The following is a 12274-nucleotide window of genomic DNA, read 5'->3' on the forward strand; positions in this document are numbered from 1 at the left end:
TATTTGATGGTGAATGAGCAGTGTTTGCTAAGTTTTCAGAATGGCAATTCCAAAGATGAGATAATGTATGATGTGATACTGATGGATGCATGTCCTTTACTTTTGGCAAGACTGGCAATTCGATAGACAAACTGTTCATAATGATCAATTAAATATATAAACGATTAAAAAACGATGGAAAAGCTTATATTTTGAATCCATTGAAAGATAGGGAAGAAGAAGATACAGACAAATCAAAGGTGTGTTTGATATCCCAAAATAAGTTTGTGAAACAGTTACAAGAATCATGATTTGCAAATATCCCAAAGTTTGCAACATTTGAGACCGCAAAGAAAAATGAAGAAAGTCAACAACTGGGTAAGGTTTATTAGAATAATATCTTGTTTAGATTATTTCTATTTAAATGTTCACTTCTAGATCTTTTCTAAATAATACCTAGCTTCTTCTCTTTGTATGTTTCTTTTTAGAAACATCTCATTTGTAAATATATAAGAATGTTTCTATTCTTAGTTCAGAAAACAATTCATTTTTACCAATTATCTTATTATATGGTAGTAGAGCAGTGTTCAATATTTTCAAAAAATATATAATTTCTTATCAAAATTATTAATTTATATAAAAGAAAAATCTCTAGGTGCCTGGTTCTTTTTTTTGATGTTTTTAGCGGAGCTTCTTTCTTGCAAATCAAGACCTACAATCACATTTTCTCTTCTATATTCACGTAGTCATTTCTGCTTGTATGCTCCTCTATGGTATCAAACCACATATTTCTGCAATCCAAGATCTTTTCACCACATTTTTTTCTACCTCCAACACGACTTCCAATTCTTTAATCATTCAGAACTAAGGTTCCACTCTACAACACCTTTTTTCGGCGTTTTGTGGCTCTCCTAATCCTTATTTTGTTTTTCGGAAACCGTTTGTAAGGGAAGCTCGTTTTTTGGTTGCAGCCTCTAAATGCGATTTTATTTCGCATTTTTCTCCCAATGGGATTTTTCCCTCTACTGACATATTTTATTCTCCAAGTGATGGCCCTCCGTTTGTCTTCCACTTGATGGGTTTTTTGCACATTGTCTAGGGTTTTATGCAAAAAAAAGTCATCTCTTTGGTTGAGTTCTGTCAAAATAGAGGTTTTTTTGGATAGAAGTCTGTTTTGCATCTGCAAACCATATTTTCAAAGCATTTCTCAATCAACACGACCATTTATTTGGTCGTTTCTTCCTATAGAAGGTGTTTTTGTTGTCGCAACATCCGTTTCACACACCTAGAGCCTCAAATTGGGATTTTCAACAAAATTTATGTTGGGTTTCTCTATTAGCAGAACTTCTCTGTAGTTGCCTAGAGTTTCTTCAAAACCCTCTGATATTTTAGTTGGATTTGACTTCTGATTATTGATTCTTGATCCGTTTTTTGAGTGGATTTTTCGGTCTTTACCCATTTTTTCTCGGTCTCAAAGATTCCTAGATTGGGATCTATGCCAAGAAATTTTTTTCTAGCTACAAACTCAATGTCTTACTCAATACACTTTCTCAAGTTGCATGTCTTGTACCTCGACATTCTTGCCACCTTTTATTTAGCCGATTTAGAACGTGATCTTTATGATGGCATATCTGAAAAATATTCTAATTGAGGGGAATCATAAATTAAATGGTAGAATCCACATTACCTAGTAGCAACATATGATGAAAATATGTGAAAACAAATGTCTTGACAAAATTGTTTTCCACAAGACTTATCATACAAATTTATTAATGTCCAACAAGAAACTGTAGGAGACGTCTTGAAGATGAAGGCATGGAGCAGTTCAAATTTAATGAACAAAATTAGGAAGCTATTACGCTCATCAAACTTTCTCTTACTAGTGATCAACAACTCCAGGTTCCTTCTTGCTAATCAACTGCCAAAATTTGGATGCATCTAAAAAGTTTGCATGAAACCTTCGATAAGAGGTGTGCATTCTTCTTTAAAAATAGTCTCTTTAGGATCATTATGGATGAACAAGGATCTCTGCAAAATTATCTCAATAAATTCAATGGCATTCGAGATCTGTTACATAAGATAAGATAAACTTATTAATGTCCGACAAGGGTCTAAGGTAGTAGAAAACATACAAGGAAACAGCCAACAGTGGGAGCACCAAACACTGTCCACGAAAAGAACAAGCAGTAAAACAAAAGAAACAAAACAAACAAAGACTAGATACTCCTCCCGAACAGGAAGTAGCCCAGCATTGTAGGATACGGTCTGGGGTAAGGGTGTGCCCCAAACCATCTCAATGAGTCGCTGCGAGTATGGTAATATTGATGTCATCGAGTCGGTTCAATGTGAGGCCTCACAAACATAGTGTGTCCTCAAGAAGGGTCCAACAACCACTTTGTCCCTCAGGCAGGAGACACGAGGATGAAGAAACAGGTGATTAGTCAGTTTGAAGTCAACCTCAGCAAAAACTGAAGCTACAAAGTGTAATCACAAAGCCACATGGTCTCCTAGAGGTAAAGTGTAAGCCATTACTGATTTGTGTACTTAAAAAATGATGAAATGGATGTGCATTTCCTAAATAAGCAATAGAACCTCGCCCTAACCTCATAGTCAATGGGGCATCAAAAAACAAAATGCGTCTCAATGTCAACTTCTCCAAGGGGGCAAAGAAGGCAGATCCTATCCTCTTTGTCAATCTGGTGGTCAGTCTATATACATAACTAATGAGTACCCACTCTGAAAGAACTCAAAGAGATGCGGAGGGGATGAGTCCAACAACGAGTGAGGTATCAAGGATGCACAATCACCCTGTCTTGAATATGCATGTAGTGCTCAGCATAAAAGGCCTTCCTCAAAAGCTCTAGGCTCACTCAAACTAAGCCAATTGAAAGCCAAGAGAGAAGCCAATTGAAAGCCAAGAGAGAAGACCCCCACACAATAGAGTCAAAGAGGACAGTCAGTCTGACCAAATAGTCCAAGTGGGGCATCTTGGTTGTGGTATCTTGGATTTGATGTCTATAGCATTGTCTCTCAACCATAGCCAAGGAGTCGAGCCCCTTATTAACCCGAGAATGCATGGCAAGTCTCAAACTAAAACGACACCCGAAGAACTTAACTCGCAAATAAGTGGAAGAGGATGTCATCTCAACCTCTATGCCCCAAAAGTAGAAATGGAGATGCTATTTCTTCAAGCAGTTATAGACCATCATCTGATCTTCCCTAACTTCACAACAAACTGCCACAGATCACAAAAGGAAGTCAACCCATCAAGGAGCCACTAGAGTCCCTTAGGGGATGAAGACATCAAAACCAAATCGTCTGTAAATAGTAAAATTGAGATCAAAACTTGGTGTAAATAGTAGCCATCACCAACAAGCAAGAAGTCACGTAGGAAAGTCTCAAGCTCGTCAATATAAAAACCGCAGAGAAATAGGATCTAAAAACCCCTGAGGACTCCCGAACCTGCCTACAATGCTCTCATATAGCCTTATGATAGTCGTCAAGAGAGTCTCAAAAATCCCAATATCCCTAAGCCTTCTGAGTAGAGTAGCCTAAGGATAAGAACCAAAGGCTTTAGAGATGTCAACAAAACAACAGTACACTTTTGCCAAGCAGTGTCTCCTCAATCTTTGTCCACAGTCAAAATATGGTCCATGGTCTCAAAATCTATACAAAAATCAACATGTCCCCTAGCCTGGTAGTGTCATCAATCAAGCTCCCTGAATAAGATAGTGTTTGGCACAATGTCATAGAGTTTAACAAATGTATGCCCAACCATGATGGTCTTGTAGTTGTCAGGGTCTGAAACCGACCCGATCTTATGAAACAAAAGAAAATATGCCACAACCAAGAACCAAGAAAACCAATGCATGCCACTCTATTGTGAGAAAGGGACGCAAAACAATAATACCAAGCTTCAAGAGCTCAACTTGGAACGCTTCCTCATTTGTTGTCCTTCAATTGTTCATATATTTAACAACCTCACTAATGTTCGAGAACAAGAAATGGCAATAAGGTGGGAAGGTGATGTGGAGAGAAGGTTGATTGGGGATATCATAGAGGGTGGAGGTGCGAGAAACAAGGGAGTTGTAATACAAGGTGGAGGGAGGGCATGATTGCCAACGAATATGGTGGTCACCCTCAATTAAGCAGAAGGAGGTGCGGATGGGGGTCACTCGAGAGGGGGGGAGTGGGAGGGGAGAGGAGGGGGAGGGGGAGGGGGAGGCTAATGAAGGCGCGATTGGCCAAGGCAAAGCTAGAGATGGTGAAGCAGATGATGGAGGTGATGAGGGGAACACAGGAGAAAGCATAGGCTACAAAGCTCGCTCTGTCATAGTGAGGCCAACGGGTGAAAAGACCAGAGTCAAAAAAGTAGAAAAGCCCGTTCAGAATCACCAAATCCAAGTGCTCACATAACTATAGCAGATGGCGGTCATATCTAGTGAGGGGTCCCTGATAGTCTTAAGAAATGATGTAAACCCAGGGTATCTGAATCTAATTTGGTCGTACAAACCAAGTCAAATCCACGATCATCGAGGGGGGCCTAAAGGTCTCTAGTTAAGGCATCCAAGACCCCCAAAATGATTACCGTACACTATGTTATGGACAACATAGTACAAGGAGACTAGTGGAAAATAGCATACTGCAAACATCTCATGTGATGTCCGACCAATAAAAATCCAGAGGAATCTAGTTGAACAAGTTAAATGAACTATAGAGGTTGTGTTGAAGAGCCAGGTACGAATCAAACAGACAACACTCCCCCCTAACCCCATGAGAGCACCTAACCTCATCCCTAAAAGAAGACAACTATAGGCTATCGAAGATGCCTCAAAGAGGTGGAACAAGGCTCTCATCAATTTTTGTAAGCAGGAGAATGTCAGCAAAATCAAGATCATCCTGAAAGAGACCCAAAAAAGGACCATATAAGGTGTCATTGTCGTTCTATCAGTTGAGATTAATACCGAATCATCATTTGGCCATCGTGGCCAACCTCGATTCCTATACAGAAAAGGAGAATCCAAAATAACTGCTCTAGAATTCCTAATAATAACCCACTTCTCGTTGCGTCTAGTGTCTTCAACAAGTCCTCGAGAATGCTCTCTCAATCACTTGTGATCTAGTGATATCCTTCTCAAGATAAATCTTAATGGAAAGAGGGAAAAGTTTCCTCTTCGCCCTAAGAACTTGAAGATGGTCAGTTAAGGAGAGGAATGAGAGAAGCAATTAGACAGAACATAAAAAAAGACATCTTCCTGATCACCTTGAAAAGTCTCATTTTCATATGAGCAATTTGTTGAGACTCTCAACATTGCTACAACTAATGTTGACTTGAACTTCTCTCTGAAATCAAGAATTTCCTTAACCATTGACATGTTGGAATCCACTAGAGTTCTAAGATCAACATTCTTGGTGAGTGCACATGCTAGTTTATCAAGGACTTCCATGATCAGGAGGATGTTGGAGTCAACTTGCAACTTCATTCCTGTAAGAATCTCTGAGAGATAATGAGTCGTATCTCTCAATCCCTAGTTTTCACCCTCTAGCTTAGTTACGAGGTCCATCACCTGCTAGTGGGTAACTAGGGAAAAGGAAAGTTAGGAGAGACCAGAAATGGCAAGCTCCACAACTACCAATGTGATTGTTCACTAGCCCTGATAATACTAAGTTGCACACCAACCATGCAAAGGAAGCAGAATGGGTCGAGAAAACACATGAAGGGAGGAACAACAATGGTCGAGCAACAACAAAGAAAAGGAAAGTTAGCAGTTTCAAAGAAGAGAGCTATCCCCAAAATGCTCAGGTCATGCAACACGTTCAGAACCCATTAGATGAAACAAATAGCCATACCAACTACCAAAATAAGAGTGATCTTGGGCAATGGTGATCCAAGCTTGAGAAGTAGAGAGTACCCTCGACAAAGCCGATTCACTTGAGAGAAATAACGAACAGAGCAAGGCTAAAAACAAAGATGAGCACCAAAGCCCAACAATCACACAATCCAGTCCGTGAGATGGTGTAGTCGCACAAACCACCATGGCAACGATGAGAAGGGAAGGAAACAAACAATTGGAGCAACACCCATGGGAGAAAAGGAAGGAGAATGCAGGGAAGAAAACACAAACTCATGGAGTCACAGACGCAAAAGTTCGAGCCATCGCGAATACAAGGATTAGACAACACAAGAGTGCAAGTAGGAGTCATCAGGAGTGAAGAAAGATGGGAAGATGGAAATCTCTTATTTCCATGGAATCAATTATTTTGATTTGTCTATCAAAGAATCAAAATGGGATAAAAGATTTTGGAGAAAGGGGTTGGCAAAAGGTTGACATAGCTTCATGAAAGGAAACGTATGTAAAGAGAAGATATGGAAGAAGAATAGGGAGATTGTTCCAATCAACTTCAGAAAGAGACGATGGGAAAAGAGTTTCTAATGGTAGAGTTGCAGTAGGTTGATTTCAATTTGGAAGAGTAACTCAAGCACTCGACACCATTTTGTGTGATACGCTCACAAATTTTTCTACCTAGGTCTAATGAAGGAGCATCAAGTCTATTCTTATTTTTATTTTTATTTGTTTTGTTTGTCTTTTGGCCAATCAAATTCAACAATGCATTTATTAGAAATAGTAAATAGACATGAGGAAAACTAATATATTGAATGTTAGAGAAATTAAATGGGCATAAAAAAGTAAATGATAAGGTTGAACCAGTGAACAGGATGAATTGCATGCAGCTGGGGAGCACTTTTATTAGGTATCTTAACATTTTCAAAGTTTTGATTAAAAACATAGAAGAGAAAGAGTGTGTAGAGGTGAAAGGCTAGACACAAATAACGACAACTCTAACTGTGCACAATGATGATAAAAGACAAGGTGGGAGCACTTGGATAGTGTGAAGTAGAGAAGACAAAAAAAACAAAGCCAGCATAAAAATTGAAAAGGGAAAAGCCAACTTTGATTGGGGCATACGAAAGAGATTGAGACAAGAAGATGGTGTAGAAAGGGGTGGAAACAGAGGATTGTGCGACAGTGGAATGTGTCGTTACCTTAGTTGTCGATTCGGGTGCGGATATGTATGTGGATGTAAGAATCGGGTGCATGAATGCATTAAATATTTTTGGGTCAGCTTTGGACACGTTTGGATGCATGAGTGTGTGTACACGCAAAAAAATGCAAGAACTATACAAAAATTAAATCATTTGATATCATGATACTTCACTATTGATCAACATATCTAATAGTTCACAAATATTCAAATTAAAACAACTTATAAATGAATAACCCATGTCACATACATCTACGCTCAGCTGCACCTTGCCTTCGTAATACCAAAATGAAGACTAAATGAGAAGAGAGCAAAACTGCAAATAAAATGCGATGCAAAATGATTGAATGGCCTCTTTTTGGACCATTTTAGGGTTTAGGAGAAAAAAAGAATAAAAGATGTTATTTGCACATGATATAATGTTCTTTAAGTTGTTTTTTTGCAAAATGTATTTTCAGAAGTTGTGCCCCAAATGCATTTGCGTACTCTATGGATGCCACCTACAAGCACATCTTGGCCCCCCAAATGATTGTGGAAGCTATGACTTCCACAAGCATCTAGGGGTCGAGGATGCAACATCCGTCGGGCACCAGCTGTCACCTCCAGTGCTCATCATCAAGCATCGACAACTAAGGTCCAAACAGTAAGAGAGTTCATAAGAGAGAAATGTTGAGTCGAGAGCAAGCATACACAAAAGACAAAATTTGAATAGAAACAAAATTTTAAAAAAATCGGCATTGGAAAGAGATATCCACTGCCAAAAACTAAAATGACTTTTATGTTCTTAGCAATCAATCTTGTATTGCTTGCGATTTGACAATGCTATTGAACAAAATCATTAACAATGTTATTGAATAAAAAGTTGTTGTGGATTCCAATTTGAAATTTGAACTCAGTTGCTGCTAGTCCCTAGCAATTCAATAAAACCCACAAGCTAGTCTACGTCATTATTAAATTGTAGAGACACTGAAATTTTGAATCATAAACTAGATTCCATGCTAAGACACAAAATTAATGCACATCATAAACTAAATTAAAGCAAAACATAACCCACGACTTGTGATATTAATTTTCCATAAGGTCTTTATAACATGACTTCACTTGACTTGAAAAATACATATGCTCTTGTGCTATATGTTAATCCTTGCAATATCAAATCAGTTTATAACTAATAAATAAAAACAGTCTAGAATTCTGACACTTATGACAGACTAACAAAATAGCAAGTTATCAAATCACTCGTACAAAGCATCTTAGTTCATTGATCAACTAGGCCCATAGATATCCTTGTATCACATGTCTAAGCCAACACCAACCTAACGATGATCAAATTAACTCTTTCAGAAAAAAATTCTGTTATGAGGTATTCGAACTAGGAGCAGAACTGAATAAAATAACCGCCAAATTAGAACTATAATGTATCCATATAAAACAGAAAATTGCACACAACTATATATAAAATAGGGAAACACCCATAAACGAAAATTTTATAACAATAAGAGAAATTAAAGTTTGTGACATTAAAAAATTTGTGCAGAACTCTTACATGCAACCAACGCACGTGCTCAAGATCAGACGGAGGTCTCCCACTTTTGCTTTGTGCCTGCAAATAACATAAAAAATGAAATGCTGTCAACCATCCAATCATTTGAGGAAACCACATCATCACAGGGTTTTGATGTGTGGCATGTTGCCTACTCGTAAATCTCATTGCAACTGGGTCCCATGAATTCACTATTAGAATGCATAATCTCTTGTTGCATGAGTAATTGATCCTTAATTTCATCTTTCTCTAAATGTATCCATTCAAAGGAATTTTTCATGTTCACTATTCAATATCCAATTGATACAAACCAAAAGAAATGATTCGCTCACATAGATCATCCAGAAACACAGGTCTTTATCAGATTTGCTAAGAAAAAACTTGTTTGTGTGGTACTAAAATTTATGCAATTAACCATGGAAAAAAATGTCACAATAAGGGGAATTCTGAAATTGAATTAGTTCAGATCATAACCCACCAAGCAACCACTAGTGATGAAAAATATGCGGTACGCACAAGCTGCAAATGCAGATCTCTAACAAACATCAACAAAAGAAATTCCTATAAAATAATCCTGCACAATGTGATTTCACTGACTAAAAAGAGTTTCAGTAGCAATGCTTCTATCTTAAATGTTTAAAGCTGGGTTGTCTAGAAGCAGGCAAATACAACATTATCCCTGGTTAAAGTTAGCTTCCATAAAAATGCACAAACTACAAATACCTAAGGTGGACAAAAAAGGTTACCACATTTGTTGTTATTTAAGGTAAATTACTTTGGGAAAAAAAACAGATGGCTGTGATTTAGATCATTTGAGCTCAACAATTTTCAATATACTACTCAATGGTATCAAACAGATTAATTCCTTCCATAATTCATATCAAACCTAGCAATTGTGTCATTTTCACCAAGAATATGCTTCCATGATAGATCTAAACTGCCAGTAGAAATCATTTCTCTCTTTAAAAGATGCAACTACACCCAGGTCACACATGACCAGATGTTAAACACATGTAATCTTTACGTATTATGTAAATGAAAATGTACAGTAACAAGAGTTATGCGAATGTATGTATGTGGACAAGTATGAACCCATCATATATAAATTGTAATCAATTATGGTCTTCAATGCTTCCCTATTTGTTTGAAATGAAAAGCAGCTCATCATGACTATTAATCATAATCACAAACACAAATCAAGCCTAATGACACTCAAACTGCAGATTGTCAAACTCAAACAACATTATCTCTCTTGAGAATCGGCACATAAACTACCATCCAGTTACTGCAAAGGATCCTTTGAAGGCCCTGCTCTAAGCCTACCATTTATCAAGATTTGGGCTTTAAATGAGCTCCACCGATGACTCTAGCATTTCCCACGAGTCTAGCAATTCTGCCTCTATTCACAGGTAATATGTGAGGAGTGTTTATACATTATGGGAATGGAACATTGTGGGCATAATCTTACACATCTTACATCATTAGTTCACAGTTGTAACTGTTTAGCTTCCTATGCAAACATTATAAAGAATCTTGTTTACATTTGGCAACGACTCTAATAATATTTCACCCAACAAAAGTGCAGCTTTTTATCTTTGCAATTCCACTTACTTTGGCAGCTGGCATCTGTTAAGGGTATGCAATGTATTTCCCAATGACATGATAAATTGCTGTAATATCCCTGTCAAAATAAGATCTATATAATTAAAATATAAATGAATAGATAAATAATAAATAAATAAAATAATTATGATAATACAAATGATATAGTTATGATTTATTGTAATCATACTATAATATTGCATAATATATTAATATGAAAGTATGAGAATTAAATCTTATTATATAAAATAATATAATATTTAGATTAATAAAGTGAAGTGTGTATATATAATGATATTAATATTAATAATAATATTATTAATAATAATAAATAATAACATAATGGTAATATTAATATTCACAAATAATATAATTAATTAAATGAAAAGACACATCTTTTCTCATATCAAGGTATATACACAAATATTAATCACCCAAAAAATATATAGGAGGAAAAGATGGAATATATGGAACTGGTCTGCAGAAAGTTCAGTTTGAGGAATTGAAGTAAATTATGTAAGGTCCCGAAAAGGGACATTACAAATGGTATGAGAGCTTCAATCTTGTCAACCTGAGGGTCAAGAGGAAAAATTTACACAGGCACAGCCATGAATGTTTACAATGTCATCGATGTACATTTTACGCACCAATAAATATATAGTTAGATACAGAAATTTCATTAGAAAGAACAACCCATATTTATATACAGAGATAACAGCAGCAATAGAAGACAAAGGTCTTTGACTGTGACTAAAGAAATATTTAAGCGGTAAAGTTCGATAATACTGTGAAGCAACAGCGATTATATTTACAATTCCCCAAATTTCAATTCATCATGTATGCAGATCAAAATATTAATGTTTTAAAAACAATATTGTCAAGCCTAAACACATACTAAAAGCAGAAATATAGAAAGGAGCAAAATTTAATAGGTTGAAATTAATATACCTAAGACAGAAATCTCTATCAGTATGGGGATGCATTTAAGTTCAAATGACAACACTTATGTTGAACTGTTAAGAAAGCGATTAAAGTAAAAGGATTTTGTCTTAGCAAAAAAAAATGCATCATTATGAAAGTTGTGCTCTTGCCACCCTGTACAACACGAGATGTATAAAAATCATTCACCATGAAAGATTCACACAGAAAAGAGAATCTTTGGAGCAATGGATAACCTATCACTTAGCTTAGCATCCACAAAAGAAAAGATACAAAAAATTTTGGAATTCATCCAATCAACAATGGGTGTGTCCTCTTGCACAACAACGAGGGACACAAAAACAGAAACTATAATATTCTCTGCAGATAATATAGCAATACCATTGAACAGAACTTGAAGAGAACAAACAGTCGAAACAATTAAAATACTTAATAAAAGGGCATATTCAGCCATTAGAATAATAATTACATTTCTGGGGAAGCTTAACATTGCTACAGAAATTAACGATCCCTATTGCAGAATATTAAAAAACAAATTTCCAATAACTTAAGAACAGGGAACCATTGCCTAATTTGTAATTGCACACTACGGTGGGAACCGCTACACAGCAACACCACTCAGATTGAGACTTTGTACAACCAGGTGACTGGTATGTGCAGTAACACAATCTAACTCTAGTAATATCTAATTTTTTCCTTAATCAAATTCAAATGCTCAATCTGGTTATCAATTCTAAGCTAAGAAGCGATAAGCATGAGTGTAATAAGGGAGAAGCCTGTGTAAATCCAGCCAACAGGTCATTTCCAAGATAGGATAAGATCAGCGTGCCCGACCACCTTGATGGCACATCCAAGAAAGGCTTAAGGGCTTGGATCTATAAAGTCTTGAGGAAAGTCATTGAGTTTGATGTCCAAGCAACCTGTATAATAATAACCAAGATATCATAATCTTCTCAATTCACATATGGTTTATCAATAACTTAGCTATAAGGGTAGCCTCAGCAGAGAGAACAGAGGTGTTTTCAGCGAGAGGCTCCTGTAAATCTAGCCAATCGGTTATTCCAAGAAAGGATAGGATCAGCATCCACAAACGCCTTACAAACATGTCCAAGAAAGGCTTAAGGGCTTGGATCTATAAAAAGCTTGAGAGAAATCATTGAGTTTGCT

The 12274-nt window shown here is 36.6% G+C and overlaps 1 protein-coding gene across 1 annotated transcript in view; it reads right to left on the reverse strand.

Moving 5' to 3' along the window:
- The window catches only part of APC7 (tetratricopeptide repeat (TPR)-containing protein), a 316090-nt gene that overhangs the window by 98719 nt on the left and 205097 nt on the right, over positions 1 to 12274 (reverse strand). The window contains exon 8 of the mRNA XM_089801665.1: positions 8570 to 8626. Within this exon, the coding sequence (XP_089657791.1) occupies positions 8570 to 8626 (57 nt within the window). The remainder of the gene's footprint in view (positions 1 to 8569; positions 8627 to 12274) is intronic.

The sequence above is a fragment of the Cupressus sempervirens genome, chromosome 9 (assembly GCF_028749045.1).
Source record: "Cupressus sempervirens isolate cs-2001-9-10 chromosome 9, ASM2874904v1, whole genome shotgun sequence".
Classification (NCBI taxonomy): domain Eukaryota; kingdom Viridiplantae; phylum Streptophyta; class Pinopsida; order Cupressales; family Cupressaceae; genus Cupressus; species Cupressus sempervirens.